The 17,260-nt window shown below is 35.2% G+C and overlaps 1 protein-coding gene across 5 annotated transcripts in view; it reads left to right on the forward strand.

Moving 5' to 3' along the window:
* TAX1BP1 (Tax1 binding protein 1) overlaps nt 1-17,260 on the forward strand; it is a 63,112-nt gene that overhangs the window by 18,018 nt on the left and 27,834 nt on the right. For 4 of the 5 annotated variants that reach the window (XM_065628839.1, XM_065628843.1, XM_065628842.1 and 1 more), the window contains 3 exons: nt 2,648-2,750; nt 6,191-6,378; nt 8,024-8,182. In XM_065628839.1, the coding sequence (XP_065484911.1) occupies nt 2,648-2,750; nt 6,191-6,378; nt 8,024-8,182 (450 nt within the window). The remainder of the gene's footprint in view (nt 1-2,647; nt 2,751-6,190; nt 6,379-8,023; nt 8,183-17,260) is intronic. The other variant, XM_065628841.1, reaches the window with a different exon arrangement.

Genomic DNA, 17,260 nt, shown 5'->3' on the forward strand with positions numbered 1-17,260 from the left:
ACAGTGAAGAGGGGGAATTGTTGGACAAAATATGTGCAGGGTAAACCTCCCAGAGTATTGTCCTCTAGCTTTTGATGTGTCACAGTTTTCTCTTTAACACAGATTTAGAGTCACACTTGAAAATATGGCACCTGCTGAGAAACAAGCCAGGAGAGTTATTTGTTCTCTACATAACTACTATTTTTGTTTGTATCAGTATGACTCAAGTTTTAAATGACCTTAAAAAAAAATCTTTATGTGGGTTACTGTTACAGGTGAAGTATCCATAAAAATGACTTTTGATTTCAGAATAGATTATTGAATTTACAGATCAACAGGTGATATCTAAAAAAAATTAAAAATGCTACAATCCCAGCCGAAAATTGAATCAGAAGTTGAGTTGATCTCCTAGAGGGACCATTTTTGTTGTTATATTCACTGGTTTTTACTCCCTCTCTCTGCATTTTCCAAAGTGTTAATTATCAAAAGGAGGAAAGATGTGATTTTATTCAGGAAAATAGCATCAGAATCAGAATGGTGGGGTTTTTGTGTGTGTTTTTTTTTTTTTTTAATGAAAACTAGAGTAGGATGAAAATATTATATCAGTTCTATACCATATTTGTTCTGGACTTAATAATTCAGTTTCCCTTCTGAAATTAATAAGAACAAGGTGGGAACTTTTCACTGATTGAGAACTACATTTAAAAAGCTATCTGCTTTCTGTGTATTAGGGTAGCAAGTAATGGTGTATTCTTCCCTTTTCTGAGGTAAAAGCAGGTTCAGCAAAAAACGGATGTTAATATCTGAGTTGCATTTGAAGACATGGCTATTACGAAAATTTTGCAAAATGCTTTTCCTGTGAACTTTTATCAAGGGAAAAAATTGCTTTCAGCCCCCTTCAAATTAACTGGAGGAGCTTTCCTTGTTATTTCTGAGATATTTAACAATGTGGGAATAACAACCCCAGGAAATTTCATTTTATTCACATCTTTAAAAGCTCCTTGGTAGGAGATATCACAGAAATCTTCAAAATTTTGGCTAAGAATAGGCTTAAGATGTAGTGAATGATTCCATTCTGCTGAATACTTCAAGAGTCTGCACTGCTTCTCTCTAATGAATATTGCCTTAAAGAAGTGACTAACAAAATGAAAATTTCACCTGGTTTTGCTGTTTATCCTTATTTTTTTAAGAATATAAAAAAGGCCTGGTCACCTCAGCAGTTGTGTTGGTTGTGTGGTTGTTTTTTTCCCCAAATATCAGCTTTCCCCACACTTTTAGTACTAGGTGAAGAAGTATAAGAATAATCTCTTTGGAATTTTTTTTAGTAATGCTTATTATTAATTTTCATATGTGAAATGTAGAGCTGTATACATATATAATTGCTATTGAATTACTTTCAGTTCTGCTGTTCTCATTGCCTGTCTAAAACGTGTTTTCACTTTTTTTTTTTTAAAGCCGACAGCTCCTTAAAAACCCCCTGTTCTTGATGCTTTTAAAATACTGTTGCAATGTATCCTTCATAAAGGAGGATTTGGTATGAAGTTAATTTTAGAAGTCTTGTGTAGTGAAGTAATAGAAAGCATGATTGGTAACTTCATCTTTTTTTGGTTGTTGGGTTATTTGTGGTGTGTATGTGTGTGGTGGTGTTTTTTTTTTTCTTCTCCATCTTGAAATGCAGTCTTACCTGATAGAAATTCATAGACAGTTGGTCCCTTTTCCTCTTCTTAACTCTTCCAAGACAGTGTAGTCAGTTACTGATAAATCCTACTACACCTAGCTTTTAACAAGGTTTTTGGTATATTGTTTTAAAGTCAGTGGAATAAACCAGACATATTTGTTCTTCTCCTTTACAGTTATGCTATTATTAATACCATTGCTTTACAGTAGTTGCTTCGGGTTTTGGGTTTAGATGCAAGTATTTCAAGCTTCTGGAATATGTTTCTTCAGAGGCTGGCATTTCTTACTGTACGGAACTGCACGCTTATGAAAAATCTGAAAGCAGATGTTTATTATTATCTTAGTTGGAAGACTCTACCAACTTTGTTGAGATAGCTTCTCATGGATTTTTTTTTTTTTTTCCTTGGAGAAAGGAAGAGTTAGCGTTCCAGTGAAATGCTGGTCTTCACTGTTGCAGAAGTTGTCCAAAAAGTGCTCGTTTAGGCCTGTCATATTTGGGCTTTTCAGTAGAAGAGAGGGCTGTTTTTTCTTTCCTCCTTTGTTTTTTGCCGAACCTGTTGGATTGTGAACACAAAATAGTCAACATTGTCAGATCTTATACTAAGAAGATCTCACTATAAACTTCAGAATTAATATTTTTGCATTTTTAATATACTAATATGTATCTGTATAGAAAAAAATTACCAAATACTGTAATGTACAGTGAAAACTGTCTGGTGTTTTAATTTACATAGACCCTTTTATTGCATTAGACCCATTTATTGCCTTAGGTAACAAGCTTAATAAAATACATGCTAAATCTTTGACATGCTTGTTAAAATATTCCTGATGTGTAAACATTGTTAAGTATACTTTTACTGCATGTTGAAGCAGAAATATGCGTATTATAGTATGTTGTAAAGGCCAGACCATGATATCTTAACTGTGTATAACAAATTCTTCTGCTTAATGTTTTCTCTTTATTTTTTTGTTGTGGTTTATTTTATTTTAGGTTGGTTGGAGTACTGCAAGAGATTATTACACATTTCTTTGGTCACCTATGCCAGAAAATTATGTGGAAGGATCAACTGTTAACTGTGTGCTGACTTTTCAAGGTGAATATAAAGCAGTATCTACCTGTATTTTCCAGCCTAAACAGCTTTTAAAATACTTATCTGTTCATTACAATGCTGAGAGTTGTGTAACAGTTCTAGACTTTTACAAATATAAATTGGAGGAGAATTTTCCACACTTCACTGTGTGAAGTTCAGTCTTATAGATGTCAAGGAAATTGTAAGGGGCAGTATGTGACTTAGTAAGTTTTTACACAGTAATGGCCGATATTCATGACTGATAGAGAAGCTTTGCTGGAAACTATTCAAATACAGAAAATTACTTTGTTTAATTATCAGCAAGGTTTTTTATCTTGGCATCTCTTCATGCATTGTGGCTTTACGTTGTCTTTAATCTCTGGACTTTAAACATAATTCTCAATGTAAAGTAATTCTTGTTAAAGAATAAATAATTTAGATGGTGGTTTGGTGATGGTTCAGCATTGTCAGAGTAGCGGAAGACCTTTTGACAGTGAGGAATTGATGAAAATGACTACAGTTTTTAAAGAAAATAATAAAGAACAAAACAGAAACTGTTACACCACTGTACAAATCTATAGTATAACTGCATTTTCAACACCATGTGGAGATAATATTCTCTCCTTCCCCTTCCCAATCTCAAAAAAGATCTAATAGCACAAATGAACAAAGTGCAACTAGGAAGATCAGAATTAAAAAATAGCTTCTGTGTAAAGCTGTGGAGTTAAAAAGATGACAGAGCCACACTCTCCTCATTGAATATAAAAAGAGACAATGACCATGGATTGTGGCCTGGGAGGTTTACAACTGACATTTGGAAGAACATTTTTGCCAAGAGGGAGTAGTGCAGCACTTGAACAGGTATCTGTGATTTGGAAGGCTGGGAATTCCACACGCTTGATTAGACACAGCCACGGTAGTCTCAAACTGGTGCTGCCAACAATCTCTTGAGTGGGAAGCTGGACTAGATGACCTTCAGAACCTCTTTCTGCCAGGTTTTTCAGCCTGGGAAAAGGAAATAATGGGAAGCGACAGATTTCTCTAAAACCGGCTACCCGTGACATGGCTGGATTATTCACTGCTCATATTCAACCAAGTAGGAGCCATCGATGTAAGCTATGAAATGACAGGTTCAAAATGGAGACAGAGATGATACTTGTGTAACACAATGTGCAGAACTTCTTGCCACAGGACATTACAAATGTCAAAAATGTGCATGCGTTCAAAGTCGCATGTAGAAAGGGCACCTCCATTAAAATTATTTAATGCTTTTCTAATTACTAACAGAATTTTACGTACCATCTTATGTTCTTTTTTACTTACTAGAGCTGGCTTCTAGTCTTTGTGCGTGTTTGTTGCTTAAAATATATAGAAAAATAATTGAAGTCATGAAATGACTACCATGTTATCTTGTTGTTTTGTTAAAGCTGCAAATAGTCATAACTTGGATGAGTTCACTGTTGTTTCTCCTACTCAAAGTCATTTTTTCTGGTACTTTTGATGATCGTATCTGTGTGATTTGACCATTCTGTAACCTTGAAATCTGTGAAAAGTAAGTGTGCTCTGTAAGAACTGGAAGGAAGACATTAGTTTATTTTAGAATTACCAAAATTCCCTATATGAGTGAAATCGGGTTGAACTGAAACTAAAAGTGACCTAGAAACCCAGGACTCTGCGTGCCATTAACAGTCCTTTGTACTGAAAAGTTTTACCACACATGAAGAGACCAGGTAACTGTCCCATCTGTTACATTCCATGCTGACAGTCCACCACATTTATAGAGCTCGCAGATTTAATCTCCATTCAGACAGTCCCCCACTTGTGTTTGACAAGATATTTTAGTGCTGCTGAGACGAGATCAGTAAAGCTTACAGGAGCTTAATTAACAGATAAATAGTAAATGTTGTGCAACATGCTTTTTTAAGTGGTCAAGTAGTTGTGCTGGAAGAAAATAATCAGGAATCTCTCTTCTCTCCAGTACATGTTAGATACAAGAAAAAAAGACTTTAAGTAGTTTTAAAATCAGTTTCTCTGAACCAATATTAAAACTTGCTGGAGCTGGAAAGTAGATTGTTCTGAATTTGCTTCTGCATAGTGTCACCTTATTTAAGCATTGAACCAGGTAAACTGAACAGCATATAGGGAAAGTGTAGTCAGGTCCAAAAGCACAGAATCCTGAAATTAAGATACTATTCCCTGAGCTACACTTAGTAAAATATAAGACTAATGGAAACATGAAGTGCTTGATACAAATGCCGTCCGTATAACACATGATGTTTTACCATTTGTAGGAAAAGTAGATAAGAGTGCTGGGAAAAATCTTCTAGGAATCTAGAATAAAAGCTGGTGAATAGAAATTAATGATAAAGTTAGAAAGGGAGCAGATTGAATTGTGGTGAAATATGAAAAGAAATTGGTGACATCACCTGCTGGATTGAACATTGGGTGAGGATTTATTATGCTAGTATCATCCTCAAGCTGGTTAGAGTATCTGATAATTTAGTGTTCTGAATAAAACCAGTTTGTTTTCTTACCGTTAAACTGTGTAAGGCATGTTTTCTTGCATTTACTGATAAAGGTAAAAATCTTGTTAATTGTGGAAATGATTTTTTAACCTCCACAGATATTACCATGCAAATTGAGTTGATGTAAGAGGCTTGATGTTGAAGCTTTAAAGGGCAACAGTTCATTTGAATAGTCACATAGAACTACTTCTGAAATAATTTGCTAGCAGCATGCAGCATTACATAGCTACAAGAAAGATGATTTATTCTTACCTTGCAAAGTCCAGAACAATTATTTTTCAATTTTGAAAAATAAGCTCTTTTTTCACACTCTCCCTTCCGCCACCCCCCCAGCTCTTTCCTCTCCATACTTGCAGCTTGTTGACTTTGTGTCATCCATTCAGAACATTCCTGTGCTTTGGCATTTAACAATAGCAAGAGCAGATTGTGGTTATTCCACCAAAAATGTGCAAGAAAAATGAACCTGGTAAAGTTACAGATGTCCTGTCATTGCATGTTATTCTCTTTTTGTTTGTTGGCTTTGATTGTATAGGTCTTCCAAAGCTAAAATATCGCTTATTCGTTGTTCTGTGGTTGTACAACAGTTACATAAGAATGTGGTTCTGATCCAGCTTCAGGGCATCTCATTGCTGATAATTCTGTTTCCTAAATATATAAACAGCAGCTCTTATCTAGTGTATGTAAGGTGAGGTGTATGTACAGCACCTATTCCCTGACACTGTTGTAGCATTTGTCTTAAAAGCTAGGAGAAAGTTTTGGGGAATCAAAGTTACTAGGTAAGATGACTTTTCCTTTCTGCTGTTTTGGTGATTTATCTGTGCCTTACTGAGGTAACAAGCATGACGTTTGTAAGTCAAGCATGATCTGATAATCTCTTTCCAGATGGAGACTTGTATGATTGTGTAGAATGTTTCTTCAAATATGCATTTATTTTGATAGGATATTATCTACCAAATGATGACGGAGAATTTTACCAGTTCTGTTACGTGACTCATAAAGGAGAAATCCGTGGAGCAAGCACACCTTTCCAGTTTCGTACCTCTTCCCCTGTTGAAGAATTGCTCACTATGGAAGATGAAGGCAACTCGGATATGTTAGTGGTGACCACAAAAGCTGGACTTCTTGAGGTTTGATTCAACAATTTTAAAAATATTATCTACTCATTTATTTTTTTTGTGTGTACATATATGCATACACTCACAGGATATAGTATTGAAGAACAAACCAGAAGGAAAAAGCTATATAGATATGTGTAATGTATTTATTTCTGGCTTGTTCTCCAGTATTTGATTGGAGTTCAGAACCTTTGCAGGTTAAATGAATAAAGACTTTAAACTGATTACAGGTGTGGTGTAGCACTAAGCATAAACTGGGAAGCCATAAGAGAGTAGATAGTTGCCCATTTCTCACATCTGTACTCTCCAGCGAACTGGAGGGGAGAACATCTCCTTTATGTGAAGTGGTGCTTGTTGTAAGGAAAAGAAATTATGGAACCAGTATACTTTTATTTGTGCACAAGTGAAATGCCCTGGAAACTAAGCTGAATAATTGCAGGTGCCTAAGTATGTTAGAATAGCTCTTCCTTTATTTGAAGCAATGTTCTGTGCCTCATATTCTTTGCTAGATGAATGTGGTTAAAAAAACCCAAAACCAACCAACCAAACCCCCCAAAAAACCAAAACCCCAAACAAAACAAAAACCCCACAACAACAACAACAACAAAATAGCCCGAACAATGAAAAAATCCCAAAATGCAAACGAAAAAAAACAACAAAACACCAAACCTCAAAACCAGACCAACTTGATTGTAAGTATTGCTTATTGGAAAGTTGCTCAGTACAGTTTCCTTCCCTTGCCACCAGACATTTTATCCTTTTGTCAGTTGCATCTAGGCACATAGATGCACGATTTGCAATTTTCAAAATTTAAGGGTAAGAGACTTGGTACAGAGATACATCTGGGATATTTTGCTTTTCAGATATGTACTCATAGTACATATTTTTCAAACCTTTTTGATTGTCTTGGTTCATAGAACAGTTTGGGTTGGAAGGGACCTTCAAGGGTCATCTAGTTCAACCCCCCTGCAATGAGCAGGGACATCTTCAACTAGATCAGGTTGCTCAGAGCCCTATCCGGCCTGGCCTTAAATGTCTCCAGAGATGGGGCATCTAGCACCTTTCTGGGCAACCTGTGCCAGTATTCTATAACTCTCATTGTAAAACATGTCTTCCTCATGTCCAGCCTGAATCTCCCCTCCTTCAGTTTAAAACCACTACCCCTTGTCCTGTCGCTACTGTCCTTACTAAAAAGTCTGTCCCCATCTTTCTTACAAGTCCCCTTTAAGTATTGAAAGACTATGATCCGTGTGTCAGTCCTTACTTTTGGTGGGGGGTGTGTGTGGGTGTTCATTAATTTTTTTAGAGTGTGTGTTTGTCTCTGCACTTGGCAGCCATTTTTTCACCAAGCTGTCATCATCATAATTAGCTCCTCCATGGTTGCTGTCACTTCAGAACAGTAAAGGCACTTCACTTAAGCAGCGAAAACTTGAGTAAAAATAAAGACACTGCGAAGTGTGCTAATGGTCATGTAGTACTATTCAGTAAAGCAATGAAACTTCAGAAATTTGAGAATAAGGGGAAACCTGTAAAATAACCTAGCCAGAGGACACACGTTTTGTGCTTCTGCTCAAACATGCAGTAATTCGTTATCCACTTATTTGATAGGAATGAAGGGGAGAAAAATTACCAAAAAAGAATGTTTTTGTTTTTACAGTTTAAAATTGAAAAAATAATAAAAGAAAAAGAAGAGCTATTAAAGGTAACTTCTGTTCTGGAAAAGGAAACGGCACAACTCAGAGATCAAGTTGAAAGACTGGAAAAAGAACTTAACCGTGAAAAGCAGAGATATGACCAACTGCAAACAGAGCAAAAGGTTAGTTGTTTAACTGATTAAAGCTGACTCATAATGTCTGCAATTCTCCTTTTCCAAGAACCAGTTAAACTGGGTGAAAATCAGCTATCAAAACCCCTCAGCAGTTAGGTAGACATTTACACTAGCATAGGTCAATTCCTATTAACCTTCTGCCACTATTCCTTTTATGTCGTAAAATGGTTAAAATATTTAAGGCTTTTGGTACCAGGCTTGGTAAGATAATAGATGACAACTGTTGCCAGATGTTGGACATTTAACTGTGGTATTCATCACAGAAAGTAGTTGATAATTTAAAGTTTGCTTATATTAACTTTAAATGGAGGAAGGCTTTTAAAAAAACTCCCATAAGGAGTAACTGCATAGAACACGGAGTAATGAAGATAGTAAAAAATTTTGTTATTAAAAACAAAGATCAAGACTCAACCGAGAATACTATTGCCAGGGCACAGAAAGAATGAAAAGTAACTGGTCACTTCTCTAAAAGGCTTTGCAAAGGCCTGAAGATTTTAGAAGGGAAAATAAGCACAAACCCAAAATAAGCACAAACCCCAAAATTAATTTACAGTGTTAATTGATAGTGAAGATATAAATTGAGCCCAAAACAAAGCAAGCTTAATTTGAAATTCTACATATGGTAAGGAGGAAATCTAATATAAAAAAGGCACAAAAAAGTTGGACCTAATCTATTTTTAAGCTGCTTCTTTTTAAAAACAACTTTTAGGAGAAGATTAAAAACATGTGGGAGGGAGGTGGTGACATGGACAAATTTGAAGTAATGAAGCCTATATAATTTAGCTGTGGACAGCAGTTAATAGGCTATTTCTAGGTAGTAGTATGTATATGTCAACAGTTCTGCATGATACACCTTTAATAGAAAGGAATTTGTTGAGGGATATTTGAAACTGTTGAAACTTTGTAGTTTAGTTTTGAACAGTCATAGTGAAATGGACTAGCATATTGGGTGAGGAAGCAAAGAAAGGCTAAGATCTTGTTTAGAAAAAGATTTTTCCTATGAAAGAATGATTTTAATTTCAAGTACATAGGAGAACTAGTTTAAATCAATGAGACAGGATTTAAATACTTCAAGGTATGCATTTAGTGGATTAGCAGAATCACAAACTTGGATAAAACTGAACGAGCTGCATAGTTACCTTTCATTGTCATTTGAGGTTCTCATTTAAAAAAATGTATGAAAGTAAATTGGCAGTTCTAATCCACGTTAGTTTTACAATGCCATTTTAGAATGATTTGTCAAATGGGGTTTTGAGGGCTGTCCAGCAAAGACACAGACTGTATAGGGACAAAAATGTCTTGCTACTTTCTCACACTTTCCTATGAGTTTCTATAATCAGAAATACTTTTGCCTTTAAGATACCAGAAGTGAGTAATTAGAATTTAATTTCAGGAATGTTTTATTTTTTTATTTGTTTCTGCCTTGTATTTTGTTGAAGTGGTGATGCAAGTGAAGAACTTCTTTTACATTTAGCTGAGCTATAAATAGATGTTTAAACTGGGGCTGATGCAACTCTTCACCTATATAGAATCCTATAAAAGTTTTCTAACTCATGCAATTATTTTTTTCTCTCTTAAGTCTTTGTCACTGTCTTATTTTACATCTTTTATGTTCTATTCTGTTTTTCCCTTGTTTAAAAAAAATAGAAAAAAATTGCTGAGTTGAAACATCTTTTATTTGTTTATCTACATAAGCAGAATATAAATCCAGTGTTACTCTTGAAAATTAAACACCATCTACTAAGTCGGGTGCAATAAGTTAACTCTTCATCATTTGAAAGTTTAATAAACAATACATGTAGCTTTCTCTCTAAACTTCATAATCTTAGTGACTTCCCTTGTTTCTCTCTTTTCCTCCATACCCCAATACATGAAATAAAACAGTGGGTCAAGGTCTTATACGACTTATCTTTGCTGAGAACACTGTACAGTGTGTTAATGGATTGATTTAAAGATTCCTGAGCAGCATTGATTTAGCACTCGGTAGGATTACAGTACCTAGGTACCAAAAAAATCCAAATGAACCCCACAAAATATTCCCCTAGCCAAACAAACCCTCCAAAACCACTCCCCCAAAAAACCCCCAGCTAATTTACTGAGCTTCATGTGATCTGAATCTTGTTATTTGAGATAAACCTAAACCATGTGTTAACTTGGCTATTTTTATATAAGACTACATGTGATAACCTTGAAATGCTAAGTAATCAAAATATATGTATGTTTTATGTATCAGCAGAATCTTCACCACTGTTGACTATGAGCTAGGTTGTTTTGGTTTGGCCTTTTTTTCCCCTTTAAGTTACAGAATGGTTCTTTTAACTAAGTAATTCTGTGGTTTTTTTCTTCCTATTGCTATTTTGTCACATACAGGTGGACTTTTAGTTATGCTCTGAGCTTTGGACACATAAGTAGATAAAAGCAGAGTTGATGAATTCAAAATTTATATTTTTAAAATGTTCAAGTTAGGTGCAAGTTTAACTATTTTGCGTTCTATTAGAAAATTTTCTCAATATACTTCAGATCATATTAGGCTAAAGAAAAACAATTAATAAAACAAAACAGCCCATATAAGAAAATATAGCTACTGTAAACACTACCGTTGTAGTTTGAGTAGTCTATAAGTATAGAAGCCTTTATTTCTGTTAAAAATGAAGCTAAGCTACATTTAGCCCATGTACAATCTATTAACAACATGCTATTTTTTTCACTTTTGATAGTGCTTCCATCAAGAAGTGCACAGATAATATTTCTGCTTGTCCAAAGAGCCCTCTGAAAAACCACAATGGTACAAAGTACTGTATTTAAACCCTGGCAATTGCATGAGCAAAGGAAGTAGATACGCCTGTACAAATACGTGCACTTGATTCTAATTGAGTGCAGAGCTCTTTATGCTGCTAACATTGGCAACTGTTATTGGTTTATTACTATTTGTATTGTGAAAAGGGAGCCCTGGAGTTATGAGTCGTTTTATACAGAATACTCATAAATCTGCCACTTTTCTAAAAATCTTACTCGGTTTCTTCAGAACAAATAATATGGGAATTTGAGCTCATGTCTTTGTCTTTTGATCAAATACATTATTAAGCTACCTTTTAACCTTTTATAACTGAATTGAACAGAATGTGGATGGTGTGGTTAGGGGTCATAGTCTGTAAGTCATCTCACTGTGATGCAGTGTAATGAATAGAAAGATTAGTGGTGGAAAAGCTCTGAGTTCATAATATGAAAATGTTTTATTAAAACACATTTCTCTTAAAATCCCATTTTTATTCATATGCCTTTAGGCTACTTTCTTCTTTTGGTATTGATTTTTATCAGTCCTTTGTTTTCATGAACAGCTCAGGGGTAGTTTGGATCATTGAGAAATGCCTGAGAAACATTGGTTCTTAATACAGAATAGTTGTTGACAGACGATGTCACAGCTATATCCCAATTAGTGTTTCCCTCCTGTTCTTAATTATTTAATCTCTCTTCTCCACCTAGTCAGTCTCATAGAATTCTGGGCAGTGGAACTATTGTCTTCTCTTTCTGCTTTTTGCCTCGTTAGGGTGCTTTAAGTGCTCCCTTAGAGGCTTTTCAGGGAAAATATTAGGAATAAACAACCTAAAAGTACATCAGTCTTTTAAGAAGATAGCATACTAAACAATCTATTCAGGTGTAATACTATCAGTGTTCCACAAAATTTAAATATTGAGTTCTATGCATTTTTTTAAGTGGTGAAAAGATTCCCATTTCTTGAGTTTTAAAAACAGCTGAGTTCCTGCGTTTGTGGTACTTCACAACTAACTACATATTTTGTTTTGCTAACAGTGCCCTTACTGTTCAGGAGATACACAGTCATTTGTTGCCTTCTTACAAGATGGCCATCTCATTACCTACCAAAGATAGGAGGAACAAATGCATTCAAGGCATAAAGAGATAATGTGCTATTAGAGTTGTTGAAACATAGCTTCTAATGCATGTTACGGCATTCTAAGTCATTACTTGTCTCTAAAGGCTTCTGTTCTTTTTAGGTCTGGGTTTGTGTGTGCGTGGGTGTGGGAGTTTTTGTGTGTGTATTGTCATGTTGGAGTAAAAAAAGGAAATCTGTATTTTTATTTGTATGCAGCACATTAGTGGTTCTGTAGACATTGTTTTCTCAGGTTGTCATCGCCACCATCATAGAAAAAGAATATTTGCGGAAGACCCTGTGCATAAGCTTTCTGGCAAAGTGCACTTGCCTTCTGTTTTAAGAGTTAGTGTTACTGTGCTGAACAAAAGAAACATGCAGTAGTCATTGTGTCAGTCTTTCATCCCTCGCTCTTCTGATGCTTGGCAACCGTTCAGTTTTGTGCACACAGGTTTTGTACACTTCTGTAGGGAGCAGAGCTTGCAGATGGTGCTTTTGAAATCATTTGTCTCCCTCTAGTGGGAAGAGAGTACTTCTGAAGGATTTCTTTTATGTTACAGTCGTAAGAAGTCTCACTCCCTTGGCAGTACTTTCCGTAAATGTTTAACTTGAGTTAGAAGCAACGTATTTGCAGATCACCTGCTTTGATTCTGTCAACATTTGAATAGTGTTTCTGTTATGACATTGGCATAAACTGAGGCAGAAGTGAACTTACCGACTTGATAAACTTGTTCTTTCATGCTTTTTGAAAGTTTACTTCACCATTTAACTTTTAAAAGTGGGCTAAGGCATCAGTCTGATGGGGGGTTTTAATACGACTTCTATCTCAATCCACATTCTACTGAGAGGTTCTACCTGCACAGTAGCTTTATTCATTGGAGAGTTTTATTCAAATATCAGGGATTCATTTAAGTTGGCTTTTGATGCCATTTTATAATGATAGTGACAAAATACTGTTGTGCAGTGTGGTATGTCAGCAGTGCAAGTGCCCAGTTCAGACTGCATGAATAAAAGTCAGTGCATCAAGTGTTTTTACAGTGCCTCTTTAAATCAAGCTATGTTGATACTGTTTATGCATGCTGCATGTGTGAAAATCTGGTCAGGGACGTGCAAAACAAAACCAAAACAAACAAAAACCCAACCCCAAAATAATAATTAAAAAAAGCAAACAAAAAAACAACAACAAAAAAATCAAGAAACCCCCTAAAATCCCCCAAACTGAACAAACTCCACAAAAATGAACCAACCAAAAAAAATCCCAAAGAAACCACCGATCACCCAAAAAGCAAAAACACAAACAACCACCAAAAAACCACCCCCTAACTCAGAAAGAAAAACCACAAAAAGCCCACACAAACCCCACCAAACTCCATGTAAATAATGTTTTAAAGATACAAATTAAACACTCAGAATTGCTCAGGTTGTAACCAGCAGTTATAGCACCCAAGGGCGCTATAAACATCCTGTGAAAATGCTGTTTTATTGTTTTAGTGACTGTTCTGCATATGAATATTTTTTTAAACTGATAAATTTATTTTACTGGATAATAGAATAGATTCAGCTGAGAGGTTCTTAAATGTTTTAGATAGGTATCCTGCCTGCACTTCAATTCAAATTATGTATTCATGAGAATGAGTCTTTGCAAAAGAGAGATCTTATAATGAAATGATAAGATGTTTTCATAAATTAGCATTCTGAAATATAAACACGTGCTGCAAAATCCTAGTGTGTCTAAACACTTCAGCTGCCTCCTGCAACAACTTGTGTATCTCTAGTCTTCATGACAGTATTTGAGAGACTGGCATTACTTTGAACTTTTACAGAGTTAGGCTTTAGTTTTGTAGAGTTTTGATCTGTTTAACAATGTTAGTTGAAGAAATTAACACAAATTACAGCCACTGTGATATCTTAAGTTTTTGGAATAGAGGGACTTCAGTGTTTTTAAAGCAGTATTTCTATTGCCCATTGTAGTCACAAAGATAAAAGCTTAATATCAACTTGGAATTGGCTTACTGTTTGCTGAATGCTTAAATTTTATTTTAGAAAGAAAAATTACAACTTGAGGTTTCCTTTCAGAGCACACAGGTGCTGTATTATGAGCACACTCAGATTTTGCAGTGGCTGCAGTCGTGCTGTGTTGTGTTCATCATTTGTCCTCAGAGGTCCTTTAAGCAGAGTATGATGCCAGCCAAGCGTTTTACACGATTCTGTTGGAGCTGCTATGATGTCAATGGGATAAATAAAAGGCTCCTGCAGATAATTCATCTAGATCCCCTAAATTCTGTACAGGGTATGAAGCATAATGGTTCCCCTGACATTAAATTATGTCCAGATAAATTAATCCAACTGAAGCTTGAAAGGTGCTGCTGCCTTTTTTTTTTTTTTTTTTTTCCCGAGAAGTTGCCTTGTATTTAGTGAATTGACTTTGATTTCAGAGTTGCATAGCTGATTGTAACGAAGAATAAAGAGTTAAAAATGCATACATTCTGTGAAAAGTAAAATAATGATTGCAGATATTAATCAAAAGTGAATGTTTTGGGTGTGTAATGGCTTTTAGAAAGTGGATAGGGAGTTTTACATGTGATGAAAAGAAAAGAGGAAGCATAAAAAACCCCATGCTGCCCATTGCCATCCTGCAAGATGTCACAGCTCGAATAGTTTTGGGTTGTGTTTTTCAGGTACTTTGTTCTGTCTGTTGGATCTCTCTCTGCCTTAAGTATGTTTGAAAAATACATTGTGTATGTTGATTCACGGGAAGGGATGTCTGTACCACTTTGATTCTATTAACTGGACTGTACTCTGAAATGTTTTACTGGTGTTGCAGAAATCCATTAGGAGTAAGAAATAAGTAGGAGAAGCGTGTTGTTCTTGATTGTTGAACATGCAGATTTTTGCCATAGTTACAAAAATGAAAATCTAGAAGCTTTAGGGCTATTCCATTCTCAAATGGAAGATTACTAGTCCTTTTGTAGCAGAAGTTTAATAAATGGATTTTAAACACGTTTCAAGGAGGAGCACAGGCATGATCGTTAGATAGAGCTTATAATAGCTTTATGAGATTTCAATCAGTGTATTTACGATTAGGTTACACAAACCTAAAGCAACTGATCTGTAATTTAGAACTTTTTGGTGTAAAAACACTGTTCTTTTGGCAGCTGTTTGGAATGCACTGTAAACACTGTAAAAAAATGACGTTATGTGAAATTGCATTTCTTTATGGGGGAGGACAGTGTTTCATGTGATAATGATAAAATTATTTTTATAATCAGTCTTTAAATATTTTACAATTTTCTTATTTTTCCCTCTTTGAAGGTACATCAAAATTTTCAAAGTGGAATTTTGATTCTGGGGAGGATAAATTCATTTGACAACTACATTAAATTTCCTTTGTTTCATTTCACTAGTGAGACTTATGCTAGTTCCAGGAATTTTTAGTTTGGTAGCTGTTTATTTTGCAGCAGCGAAGCTGACTTAGGTAATTTCTGGCTGCTTATTTTCACCTTTGTGGTGCAGTTTACTTCTCCCCTCCACCCATAAGGTTTTTGCAGCTCCGGCGTGGGGGGCGTCATAGGGGAAGATGCATTTGTAACTAGTTCAAAGGTAAAATCCAGACTAAAAATATCCTTAAAATTGTTGGGTGTTTTTAAACCAGTTCATTAAAATGATTCATGCTCTTACTGTGCTTTTCTTTCTGTTAAGAAAGTGGAAGAAAAGGTATAATATGTGTAGATGTACCAGATGAATTAAAGAGAAATTAAGTAAATTATAATTACAGAAAGTAATTATCTTTTTTTTTGTAATAGAGGTTGTACATGTAGTTGATGTGTTTATTATATTCTTCCCCTTTAGACTCCTCCTAAAATGCAGTTGACTTTTACCTGTAAAATAGTCTAAGAACACTCATTTTAAATTTTACAGGCTCTGAAACTGCTGTAACCGGAGTGTATGGGACTAGGATTGCAGTATCTAAATTGAATTGCTAAGAATTCTGTAAAATAACAAGTCGTCTCTAAAAAGCAATCCTTTTTTTTCTTTCAAAACTGTAGGCTTTAGTTGTATCTAAACAAGTTTATTAGGTGAGAATCTGTTAAGTATGGAACTTTCACATTTTAATACCATGTCCCTTCAGAATAACTAGCAAAGCAACATCAATTGTAATGCTGTTTGTGGAGTGAATTTTTTTCAGGCCATTAATTCCTTTTAATATATGTTACCTTTGGCAGCCTGTTTGAACTGTTTGTACAGTTTGTATATATAATGTATCAGATTAAATTCTTTTGAAGGCACTTGGGTTACAACAGTTACAGTTACACCAAAGTGGTGTTTAGAGAAAACACAGATATGCATTGAAATAGACTTTTTACTATACTAGACTTTCAAAACAGGAGCAAGTAATTAGTCTCCACTGCACTAGGGAAGGACAAGCAGTTATAATGTGTGGTGTTGTTGCTGCTGGTTATAAAGCAAGTTTTACTTGGAATACTGACTTTAATTAAAATCCTGCCTTCATTACACCAAGTACATATATTTTTGGTTGCAGGAAACTGATAGCTCTTCAGAAATAAAGACCTTACGAAAATTGTGGGTCATGTTCTCCAATGTTTTTTTCAAAAAAAGACGGTACATTCATGTTGCCTTGAAATTCTTTATTATATTAAGGCATATAAGAAAGCCATTTAGAGTTTAAATAGTTGTAATGTATTAGTCCTCTTCTTTTTTTTATGGCATATGTAACAGAAAAAAAATTACTTCATGTGCCAGTATAGTGTTGAGGAAGTGACTGAGTCATCAGTTACATTTGCCACCCCTCACAATTCAAATCTCCCTCCCCACCCCAAATCATAATGCCCAAACTTCTGTTTAATTGCTTGCAAAAGCAGGGCTTAATTACACTTGTGAACAGTGTATTTTGACAATTAATGAGTAAAACCAGTCCTCATTATATTTTATTGTACTTAAAACATAGTTAGGTTGGAATCTGGCCAGTAGGGGTTCTCCGTAAATGCTGGCTGATGTGTTTCTATTGATGTAACAGTACAGTCTTGTTGTTTCAAGACATTAAGCTTTGTTTAAAAATGAATAGATGAACTAGTGCTTTAATCTTCCAAATGTAGAGCAGAAAGACGACTTGTACCGTAGTATCTGCACAAACACTGTAAGTCATGCTGTAGTCAGGC

The sequence above is a fragment of the Caloenas nicobarica genome, chromosome 2, assembly GCF_036013445.1.
Source record: "Caloenas nicobarica isolate bCalNic1 chromosome 2, bCalNic1.hap1, whole genome shotgun sequence".
Classification (NCBI taxonomy): domain Eukaryota; kingdom Metazoa; phylum Chordata; class Aves; order Columbiformes; family Columbidae; genus Caloenas; species Caloenas nicobarica.